At 37.8% G+C, this 12,101-nt stretch overlaps 2 protein-coding genes across 3 annotated transcripts in view; both read left to right on the forward strand.

Annotated features, from left to right (window-relative positions):
- The first annotated feature begins 1,713 nt into the window (after window positions 1-1,713).
- LOC105101584 (glutaredoxin-1-like) lies at window positions 1,714-2,148 on the forward strand. The gene is given in 2 exon segments (XM_064480929.1): window positions 1,714-1,966; window positions 1,969-2,148. Coding segments are annotated over 2 exon segments (318 nt in total). The 3' UTR covers window positions 2,034-2,148.
- An 8,555-nt stretch (window positions 2,149-10,703) lies between these two features.
- LOC116154300 (glutamate receptor ionotropic, NMDA 2C-like) overlaps window positions 10,704-12,101 on the forward strand; it is a 28,052-nt gene continuing 26,654 nt past the window's right edge. For both annotated transcript variants that reach the window (XR_010378503.1, XM_064480930.1), the window contains exons 1-2: window positions 10,704-10,973; window positions 11,264-11,879. The gene's annotated coding sequence lies outside the window, so the exon portion shown is untranslated. The remainder of the gene's footprint in view (window positions 10,974-11,263; window positions 11,880-12,101) is intronic.

Consider the following 12,101-nt stretch of genomic DNA (forward strand, 5'->3'; position numbering starts at 1 on the left):
TGTGGTAAGCTCATGGCATTCCTTAAATGTTATATCAAAGAATCTGGATTTTATTCTCAGGCTAGCCTTTCGCAAAATGTGTTCTGGGATGTTGATATACATTCTTCACTATTAAAAGGGTGAGATGAGTGTTTCATTTTTTAAAATAAGTTTAGGGAACATTGTATTCTATATTCCTTTCAGTTGGCTGAATACCAGTATTTTGTATTCTGTATTATGTATTCTGCCTTATTAGATCACTAAGAAATTCACCACCAGAATAAAACAGACATTTTTTTAAAGTCCTTTGATGTTCAAAACTCTTCTTACTCCTGCTAAATCCCTAATTCTTTAAATCAGAATTGATACTCTCTAGCACAGCCTAAAATTGTGAATATTACACTGTAGAGACAGTAAATGAAATAAGGATGAGATAGAAATGGTCTCAGATTCTGAGACCAGTTTCCTTAGGATTCACATGCAGCCAACAGCATTGTTTAGAGCTCAGCACAGAAAGTCAACAGGCCAACACAAAATGCAATCCATTCTGGAGCAGGTTCAGGTCTGTAGTCACTAACTTTTCTTGGTTGCATTTCATAACTTTTATTATTACTGTTTTATTTTTCCTAAATTTGCATGATCATTTTTTCTTATTTATATATGACTGTTGATACAAATACCTTACAACTTGCATACACTTCAGACAACAAATATCGAGTGTATGTCCCCTATGTATGTGTCCCTAACATCTCTATCTTCTTAATATCCTGGAGTAAAGCATCTTTGCTTTGGAAAATTAATTCTTGAAAGTAGGAATTTTTAAGTATTTTATTAATAATCAATGCAAGGGAATTAGAACTTTGAACTGAAGACTTTAAAAAGAAACTCTAAAATATACAAACAGTGATTAGTAAATTCAATACTTTAAATATTAACTAATCATGAAGCCAGAAGGCAATTCCTCTGAATGTTTTCTTATATATATCTTTGGAAGGGTCAAAAATATTTTCAACTATTTTTAATCTAATTAAATAGTTTGCCAATAAGTGGATTTTATTTCAAAACAAACAGCCATGATGTTTTCATTTGATTAAAATTTATGTAGCTCCATGCTTGATAAAATCACTGTGTGATACCAATGTACTGGAAATAAATGTCAACAATAAAGTAAACACCTAATATAATTTTTTAAAAAGGAGAATCTGAAAATAAGTTGAAATATTTCAAATGTTCCAAATTACATTCTAAAAAACTTACATTGAAAAGCAACTAACAAAATAAAAATGAATAAAGGACTTTCAGAATATATCCTTTCCATGCTGTGCATCTTAACGGCAAACTGAACTGCTGTAATATTCACTATGCACCAAGTCAAGTGTCTGCAGGGCAGGGAGGGTATAGCTCAAGCAGTAGAGTGTGTGCTTAGAATATGGGAGGTCCTGGGTTCAATCCTCAGTACCTCCTCTAAAAATAAATAAACTTAATTACCTCCCTCACCCCCACCAAATTGAAATAATTAAATAATACAATTTTTTAAAAAAGTCAAGTATCTGCAACTTTAATCACTGATATACTGGAGCCAAATCTTCTCATCCTCTTTATAAGTTGATAGATGGCCCCTTGTTTCTTTGACATGCCATGATCTCCAAATTCACCTTAAAGAATAAAGGAAATGGACACGTGATCAATACCTACAATTGAGGTTTCCTCCTTGGGAGGCAGCAGCCTGTCAGCATGGCCCAAGCATTTGTGAACAGCAAGAGCCAGCCTGGGAAGGTGGTCATGTTCATCAAGCCCACCTGCCCCTACTGCAGAAGGACTCAGGATCTCCTCAGCCAATTGCCCTTCAAAGAAGGGCTTTTGGAATTTGTCAATATCACAGCCAGCGGTGACACCAACGAGATTCAAGACTATTTGCAACAGCTTACAGGAGCCAGAATGGTACCTCAGGTTTTTATCGGTAAACAGTGAATAGGTGGATGCAATGATTAATGAATATGCATGAGAGAGGGGAACTGCTGACATGGGTAAAGCAAATTGGAGCGCTACAGTAATTGTAGAGCAGACCCCAGCCTGATATGCCCTTGAGAGCTGAACAGCATTGCAGATAATGACAACACTTGGCTGGTGTATGGATCTGGGGCTGCCTTTACCCAGCTACAGCAGCTGTTTAATTAAAATTCTGAAACATGTTAACCAAAAAAAGGGAGTGGGTTTTGGTGGGGCAAAAACAGCCTATTCTTCTTTTGACTCAGTATTTAAAGTGGACCAGCTTGCCCCAAACCATAGGTCTGAGAAGTTTGATGGATGTCTTGGGACTCTTGTGCATTGGCCCTTTGGGTTTGAAAAGACCATAAACTTTGGTTTAGGATTTACTGGCTGATCCAAAAGATGTTCCTTCTCTTTGGTGCATGTTTCTTTCTAACTATTCTCCATATGCTGGGAATCTGCATCTTTGCCAGTGTTTCTCAACCAAGTTTATCCTAGACTCCGTACCTAAGATGAATCTATAGGTGGTTTTCTGTCCCTGCCCGAAAATGATTTTGTTGAGTTTGACTTTATACAGTTTGTATTATGAAATCAATAGGTATTTTGAATGTGCTCTCTCGAACTTCGTGTGCCTCCCCAGTCACCATCCCCACCCACCCCATCCTACCCTGAGAGTCACTGCTGTGAACTAGCGTTTTTAATCTTGACCACTCACAGATGTCATAGGAAATATTCAACAGTTCATGAAGGGTCTGAGCACCCAATTTGAGAGACATCACATGAGAAGTGAAGCATGTTGGTCCTCACTTGGTGCTACAAGGATCAGAGGTACAAGTGGAGATGCTGTGATCAAGTGGCAACACTGTTATGTAAGACGGTTGTCCAGGGCATCCTGAACAAGTGTGTATTAATTTGTTTACATTATGAACAAAAGTAAAACAGAAAATTTTAAACATTATCATGGAAGCCCCCTTCCCAAATTACCTATATTCAAGCTAAATTTGGGAAACACTGTTCTAAATGATTTTCTTTCTCTCCTTTCCCACCCCCACCCCATTCTACTAAAATTTAAGAATCCCTTATTATGAAGTCTGTCCTAGAATTGCAAGATTAATTTCCTTCTGTAGTCTCTACTGTGAATGGTTAATTTCTTTTCTAATAGAAGTACCCATGAATCACACAGTCAAAAAAAAAGAATAAAGGACATGGTTAAGTTAAACTCACTGTAAATTAAATTTCTTTTAAATAAGCCATAGGAATAGGCTACAGTGATCTCTCTGGAGATCTCTTTTTATGTGGTCTTATGAATATCCATAAATATTGGAAGAGGGAAAAATTCTACAATAACAAATTTTAGCAACAAAAACTAAGTGGGTAGGAGAGACCCAGAGAGCAATCCAATTGACTTTTATTTGGACATCATGGCAACTGAGTCATCTATTGATAATTGAAACATTTTTCTTCACTGTGACCTTGACATCGCATAGTATTGTATAGGATGACAGCACATTGTTCTGCCCTGTGGAGTGCATTCCAGCTACTTTCCCAGTGCAAACTAAAACTTTTCAGATGCCAAGTCAGCAAATGGGAATAAAGACATTAGAAGAGCATGATGTATGTCAATTATTTTTCAATGAAACTGGAAAATAAAAAGAGCAAGTGTATAGTGCAAGTTTTGCTCCAAAGCTTAGATTTCTAAAAGCATATGATATTTTATAAGATAATCAAATAAATTTTGAAAATTAGTTTCTATGATTTATAAAAACCAATAATATATAATTAGAATAAAGTCACAAGGTGAGATTCCAAAAGGATGTCCACCTGCAAAATACATTCTGTATGTTATGCAATTTGCAAAAATTATTTTAAAAGACGTAAAGAATTTTATAGCTCAAAAGGTAGAGGAAAGAGTGGGGATAAGGAAATATGTCTTCTTGTAATTTTAAGAACAAAGTCATAATTAGAAAGCAGATCATTTGATGAAAACCCAATTCTTTTAATTCTCATTCCAGGGCTTTAATAAAATACCTCAAATTTTATCCCCTGTTTTGCCTTCTCCTTGAATTTTCGATTGACAAATAATAAAACATATCATTGAGCAAACAACTAATATGATCAGTAATGATATCAGAACAAGGGGTTCATGAGCATGTGGACACAATGAAAGAGGACAAGAAATTCATGGAAACAACAAACTCTTCTGCACTTTGAACTGTTTCCTTCCAATGCCCTTTCCCCCTTTAAGACTGAAATTTAATTACCTATATTCAAGCTAATGAAAAACAAAAACAATATCAAAAATTGTTCTGTATAAGCCTCATAGGAAAATCAATTAAATCCTTAGAATGCAAATAAGTCAGAGTGCTTGTTCCCTGACTAACAATCTGCTTAATTATGTGCATCACATAGTCACATTTTCGCTGTGCCCCTTGAGAAAAATTTCTGAAATTTTTTAATTGAACATTTTAGAAAGATGAGGTAATACTTAAATGTATTCATTCCTAAGCAGTTACAAGAAACTTTTTTAAAGGATGGTAAAAATGTATTTGAAATGACCATTGTGTAAAAATTATATTGCAAATTAGGCTCAAAACACACATAAATAGCTATAGAATGAGGCTAATCCTGAGGGAAAAAGAAATATCTTAGTTACTATTAAGGTGATTATAAGGATAAGAGTAATTATAGACTAGGGGAAAACATTTTAAGGCTATCAAAGGCAATAATGTTTTAAATATTTTTGTAATTTTGAATAATTTTTATAGCAATTGAGATAAAATTCTGTGTAGGTAGTTCACTGAAATAGAAAAAAAAAGAAAATTCGTAAGTGATTATTTCTCACATATTCTAAAAATTCTAAAATGAAAAATATACAAACCAAATGAATATTTATGGGAGAGACAACACATTTTGAAATAAAAAATATAGTTCAGCACAAACTAAGAAGGAAGGGAAAAGATAGAGTAGGGAAAAGCTAAAATACAGACTATTTCCACAATGTTTGGAATCCAACTGAACAGTGCAAATTACTTTGAAATTCATAACATTCACATATATATTTTGAATATATGTTTTTAATGATTGATAGTGTAATCTTATTTTATGCTGTTTATCTAAAATAATGGTATTTTCTTCCAAATATGCTTTCAGAGTTTAACTATAAGTGAAATTGATGCAGGTAAACAGATGTGGGCATGAGGAGGGCCATGTCCCAGGTCTTGGTTGAGACCCTGTGGGTCCTTGGCTTCATGCAGAAAAGAATTCAAGAGCGAGCCACAGTTGAATGAAGGTAGATTTATTCAGAGAGATACACTGAAAGGCAAAAGAAAGGCCATGAAGTGTGGGGGTTGGGTGCTCAGGTTAAAAGTAGGTACACACTCCATAGACAGAGTGTGGGCCAGTCTCCAAAGAGGGAGGGAGAGAGAGGGGTGGCCTCGAGGTGCATGTTGCTGGTTTTTATGGGCTTGGTGGCTTCATATGCTACTAAGTGGAAGGACCAGCCTAAGGGGAAGGGGCTGGGATTCCCAGGGAGTTGGCCATTTCCCCCCACTTTGACCTTTTGTGGCTAGCCTTGGGACTGCCATGGTGCCTCGGGGCATGTTATTCACCATGTTACTATTACAATGGGTGTATAATGAAGCTCAAGATCTGCTAGAAGTTAAATCTCCCATCATCCTGAGCATCAAGGCCTACTGGGGGTTGAATCTTTCACCATTTTGATGTAATTGATGTAGCATTCCTTGAATGGCTGTGCCCTGCCCCCTTCCATCCCATCTCAAAATGACAAAATTATATAGTACTAAAATATTCTAAATCACAGAAAATAAATGCCCCAGTCCAAAGAGAGGAAAATGAGTTAAAGAAATTACTTGAATAGATCTTGACTCTGACAAGTTTTAATAAAGACTGAAAATGGAACGTGGTAAGTCTAAGCTTTTGTTGAGTTGTATCATTGCTCTGTTATCTCAAATCCATTGTCTCTGTGTCAGTGTTAAGTGTGAGATAGCAGATGAAGAGTCTGTCGATAAACACATCCTACAGGAATGCACTGTCTGTGATTACACTGCAAAGCAGCTTTCCTCCTATATTTGGTCTCTGTTTTAGAAAAGCCTTTCACAGCTCATACTTTTCACTATAACTAAGGCTAAAGCATATTATTTTTAAGTAATGTATTATTTTAAATAATTTTCTCAAGTTTTATTATCTTAAATTTCTTACACATAATAATTGTATTTCAAGTATATACAATAATGTCTTTATTCTTAAAAACTGCATGCTAACCTATTTAACATTAAAAAGCTATGTTGTCATTATAAATCAATAAAAAATGTTAAAAAAAGCTATGTTGTCTACAATTAACCTCAAAATATTTTATACCTCCTTCTGCATGTATGCATGCACACACACACACACAAAGCAAACAAAGCAAACTTAACTGTTGAATCTTAGAGGTGCATGGGTATTGCTTGCATTATCCTATCAACATTTCCATACTTTTGAAACTTATAACAAAAAGTTGTAAAAAAAAAAGTAAATTAGGCAAAGAGATGTTAATTCACAATAAAAAGTCTTAAGTCTAAAGTGTACTTGTCTGCTCAGATACCACAAAGTGATGATGTATCTTATTTTCCATAGAATACAAGAAGAAAATAAAATTGGCATTGGACATGAGGAGAGATTCAATAAAACCAAAAAGCATGACATTGAATAAATGTTTTAGCTATAACAACAAAAAGAAGTTTTACATCTTTAACCTTGCGATTTTCCTCTAAAATAAAATACAGAATTAAAAAATTATATCAAAATAACCTAATTTTTAAAATTTTAATTAAAATATTTTAAAATGAGAACCCAAATAATTTTTTAAATATTACAAATCTCATATAAGCATAATTCAAACATGTTTGAACAGTTAAATTGAAATTGTCTTCTGGGTTTTCATAAAAATTATAAAGATAGATAAGTTTTTCTAAATAAGCTTGTGCATAATTACTCTAAGAATAATTTACATTTTGCAACTCAGCATCCAAATAGGAGGCAACTGAATATAATGCTCAAGAGGATGAAATTTGGTCTTTCTCAGAATTGAGTTTTGGTCCTCACTCAGCCTTCTCCTGGCTACATGAAAATAAGAAAACTACATAATCTTGTAATTCTCTACACTTGAAAATCACAATAATATTAGCAGCTACCTTCATGGGGTCATTATGAGGAAACAAAGAGTTAACACTTGCAAAGTACTTAAATCAGGCCTGGTATGAGGTAAATGCTTTGTTATATACATTAATAAAATTAAAACTATGAACAAAACCTGTTTCATATAGGCTTATCTATATCAAGGGAATCAAGAGTTGATGAGTAGACATTAAAAATGCTCCAAAGAGCATTTAAACACTTGTAGATGAATGCAAACTGAATCAAATAATCAACCACACCTGTGGTGTGTCCAAATTTTCCAAAGGGTTCCTGTGTGAGGTCAATTGTCCTATCAGTTTGAAAGATATTTAAATCTTCATCATGTAAGGCAATGTCACCCCAAAACACAGCTAAAAAGAGAAAAGTTTAATTAAAATGTAAATTATTTAAGAACAAAAATCAGTGCAAACAAAGCTAATAAGAGAAGTATTGCAAAAATAAGGAAATGTAGTCCTTATAGACGGGTTTCAGAAAGTAAGGGTAACCGAACATACTGAACCTGTTACAATGTAATATGAGCCACCTGTGAAAGGATGTGATTCACTTTGTTTACTTTGATGTTTGAGGGGAGAAGGAAAAAGTCATTTCTCTGAATGGAATGGTCTCTGATTTATAGAGGATCCTAAGGAAAGAGAATTCAGCAATCATGGCTCATTTGCAAATAAATGAAAATCTGATAGGAATGCCTGAATTCACAGTGCATGCCCGTGATCAGAAGCAGGTCAGGAAAGAGAAGTAGAATTAACCTCTGAACCATGTGCTATTATAATTTTATAAAGTGAAGTGCAATTAAGACAAAAGACTATTATGCTGTTAAAGCAAGTCATTCATCACATTTTTATAAGTTGTAATATACTTTCTCTAAAGACCACATTGACTCAGAATCTCTATAAAATGAACAAAAAACTACCAAAAGTAATATTCATATCAACTTTTTTTTAGGTAATGTCTAGGTGCTGGCGTTTGATCTTTAATGACAAATAAAACATTGTCCCTATTTTCAGGAGCATCAAAATCATTACCCTGATCCTGGAAACACTTTGACTCTATCTTTTATAATCAGGAGTTTATGCTACTTAAAGCAAAGCTCTATGAACCACTGTGAATTTGTTTAAAACCAGTATGTAAATTCTCTGCTAAGGTCAGAAATGTACATTTGGTAACAAAAAATGGTTTCCTTGTTTATTTGAATCTAAAAGTAGATTAATCAATCACTGTGTACTGCCAGATGTCAAAATATAATAACTTTAGGAAACATAACAAACTTAAAAGAGTAAATTAATCATGAAGTAGTAGAGCATTGACGAATGCCTTGGAAATTCTGGGATACTTGTTTCTTAATACAGGTTACAAATTTTCTTTTTAAAGATTTTCTTCAGATTTTTCTCTTGTAAAACTGAAAAGGCCAGGAGGAATTTATATTAAAAATTTAGACTGGAAATTGACACAACATTGTAAACTAACTATAACTCAATAAAACAAAATTTTTTTTAAATTTAGAAAATGACAAAACCCATGCTTTTCAAATCACTGTCTTTTACTAAATTCAAATCTTAATATGTATGAATTTTAGCTATAAAAAACTAATTAATAGTTAATTTATAAAAATTTAAACTTCAATCCTGAAAGCTATACAATGCTTTAGAATTTGAGCAAAGGTTTATCGTATAAAATTGTATGCTTAGTTTAGTTCACTTTTACAAAACTGATATGAAAAAATACTCATTAGAATCCTCACATCAACCCCTCCCTTCTGCCCCACCCTCAGTGAAAGGGTGGTCTGCAGAAGGAGAGTGATGCTTACCATCTTTCACTAGCACAGAGCCTGGGTGAGAGGCGTCCATAGGGCAGCTCACATCGCTGGCTGAGTGGTCCTGATGCCTGATACTGAATCCAGATTCTAACTATCTTCATATACACGCAGCAGAACCTCTGAGTCTCCACCTGCCCTACAGCCAGACGCCCTAAGAAGTAGATGGCCTACCCAAATAAAATGCTTTGCAATTATATAAAAGGCTTGTTTGTTTTTATACAAATAAATTTTACACTATCTTTTTTATTCAATATTTTTCACTATGCTAAGGAAAATCAAAGTTTACTAGTTATTTAAGTCTTCCATTATGTGTATTTACTATGCAAATCATTGTGAGAGCTGACTGGCAGTGACTCAGTCTGGCTCTTCCTTCCCTAGTGCTGGGGGACAATTAGGGACACTGAATAAGTGCTTATCTAACACTTATTTGCCCAGAAATCACAGTGAATCTTGTTAAAATGCACACTCTGATTTAGAAGGCTTGGGGAGATGCCTCAGGTCTCCATTTTTAACAAGCTTTCAATATTACAAACAATTATCATTAGCATTACCTTTATTAGTATTTTTTTAGTATTTTTTTCTGCAAGAATAAATTTTACTCCTCTCTGAATCAGCTAGTTGATTTAAAAGCTTTAGCACTCAACCAAATAAAATATAGTTTTCAGTACTACGTTTATATAATAAAAGTAGTAGTAAGATGAAATTCAAATATGTTTTAGATTTTTATCTTCTTGTAGTGGAAAACCATGCAATAGGATTCATGCCTTGATGGATTATTTCAAACAAAGGTCAGCAGTCCAAGTTGATAAAACACTTCACAGAAGAAAAACACTACTCCTGGGAGAAGAGGCACAAGGCCTGAGGACTCTCAAAAGGAGACAAAACTGCTCCGGAGCACATGTGCCCATTTTTTATTTTGTTTTTGTATTTTCCTGAACTAATAGCTTCAGTAGCAGCTTTGCGGTTCTGAATACACTATGAATTGCTTCAACACAAAACAAACATTTCTTTGAGAACACTCACAGTGAATGACTAGGCCAATTCATTTATGTGCAGACAGCTGTATTCCTACTATACTGTAGGCCTTACATATCGTTAAATCTTGATACTATCAACACAAAAATGGACATCTTAGAATTTTCAACCTATGAGATAGTTTAAAATGTACAATTTTTTCCCCTCCACACTTAAAAGTTTCCTTAACTCATCTTCTACTTAAGTCTAAATGTTTTATTTCTGCATACTATAAGTTTTACTTACGCATTAGCATAGCAAGCTGGACAATGACAATTTATATTAATATGAATTTAGTATTTGCTTTATAATCAAACATAGGTTTTATTACATAGGCTCCAAGATATTTATACTTCTCAAGTCCACTTTGGAGCTTTTTGTTTTTCTTTTTGTATAGTATTTTTTAATTTATATTACACCCGAAAAACAAAAATTAAAGAGAAACAGTTTTAAAAGTATGAGCCGCAGGATTTTCTCCCTTGCCCCCTTTGGCTTGGCCTGGGGGCGGCCTCTGCTGCCCCAATTTCACTGACCCCACATCTCCAGAGCAGTCGGCTCCCGGGAGGTGGGCTCCGTGCGGTGGGGTGGGAGGAGGGGCGCGGCGGCGGCGGCGGCGGCGGCGGCGGCGGCGGCGGCGGCGGCGGCGGCGGCGGCGGCGGCGGCGGCGGCGGCGGCGGCGGCGGCGGCGGCGGCGGCGGCGTGGGGAGGGAGGTGCTCCTGGTGAGCCGGCGGATTTTCTCCCATGTCTCCTTGGGCCTGGCCTCTGCTCCCCCGACTTTCGCCAGACGCACGTCTTTACGTCCGCCTGCTCCGGGGAGTGGGCTTGGTGCACTCAGGGGGTGGGTGGCAGCTGTGGCTGCAGCAGCGGCGCTGAGGGTAGGGGGGCTGCCCCAGAGAGGTGGTCATTTTGCTTCCAAATCCACAACGACCTGGCCTCCAGGCAGCCTCTTTTGCCCCAAGTTCACCGGAGGCACGTCTCCAGGTCAGTCGGCTCCCGGGAGGCAAGCACAGTGAGGTCAGGGGGTGGGGGTGGCTGCCCAGGTGAGTTGTGGATTTTCTCCCATGTCCCCCTGGGCCTGGCCTGGGGGCGGCCTCCGCTGCCCCAGGTTGGCGGGCGCAACTCCTAGGTCAGCCGGCTTCTGGGAGGCCTGCGCAGTGTGGTCGGGTATGTGGGCGGGGAGGCAGAGTTGGCAGCGGGGCAAGGACTCACTGAGGAGTGGGATCTAGCCTGGGGTGGTCATTTCTCCTTCTCTCTCCTCCCTTCTCCCTCAGGCGGTGGCAGGAGCGCGGGTGTCGGAGACCCACCCCTCCCCCGCGGCAGCCCGCCCCTGCGCGCGAGAGAGCGCGGGAGCCCAAGACGGGGCCCGCGAGCGCTGGAGACGGCAGAGGCGCTGGCCTCCCAGGCCCTGCTCTCTTCGCTCTGAGTGGAACTGGACCCAGAGTTCAAGCCCCAGTGCCAAGCGTGCTCCTGTAGGTGGTCACTGGTGAGGCCAGATCTCCATGGGAACCGGGCCAAGACCTTGGGGATGTCGCCACTGACCCCCTGATCCGGGAGGAGTAGGACCAGGAGGACAGCGGTGGTCGGGAAGGCTGGGCCATGGCGATCCACTGCGGCAGGGCCGGAGCACTGGACTCTGGATTGCTTTTTGAGGACTCAGCCTGGCCAGGCTGCTGGCTCGTGGAGGGCAGGACCCCAGGCCCGGACCAGCCACTGCAGCAGGTGCACTGAGCACGGGGAACACAGCTGCCTCATTCCAGCAAGAAAATGTTGGGTAGCTGGTTCTTCCCTGTAAGACCCACCTGGCGCTCTCGGCCCTCTAAGCAGGAGATGGAGTTGCTGCGGATCACTGCTTGCCCCTAGATACTCCTGTTTCAGAACTTTCCAGGGGTAAGCTATTTATTTATTTTTCTTATTGAGATACAATGGATATATATATTTCATTCATTTTAGGTATAATGATTTGGTATATGTATAGTTTACAAAATGATTACCACAGTAAGTTTCATTAATATCCATCGTCATGGATGCAGTTCTTTTAAGCCGTTCACTTTAACAGACTGCTGATAAAAGCTAGGTGTGTTCCCTGGGAGGATCAGCTTAACACAAATT

Source organism: Camelus dromedarius, chromosome 30, assembly GCF_036321535.1.
Source record: "Camelus dromedarius isolate mCamDro1 chromosome 30, mCamDro1.pat, whole genome shotgun sequence".
Taxonomy (NCBI): Eukaryota; Metazoa; Chordata; class Mammalia; order Artiodactyla; family Camelidae; genus Camelus; species Camelus dromedarius.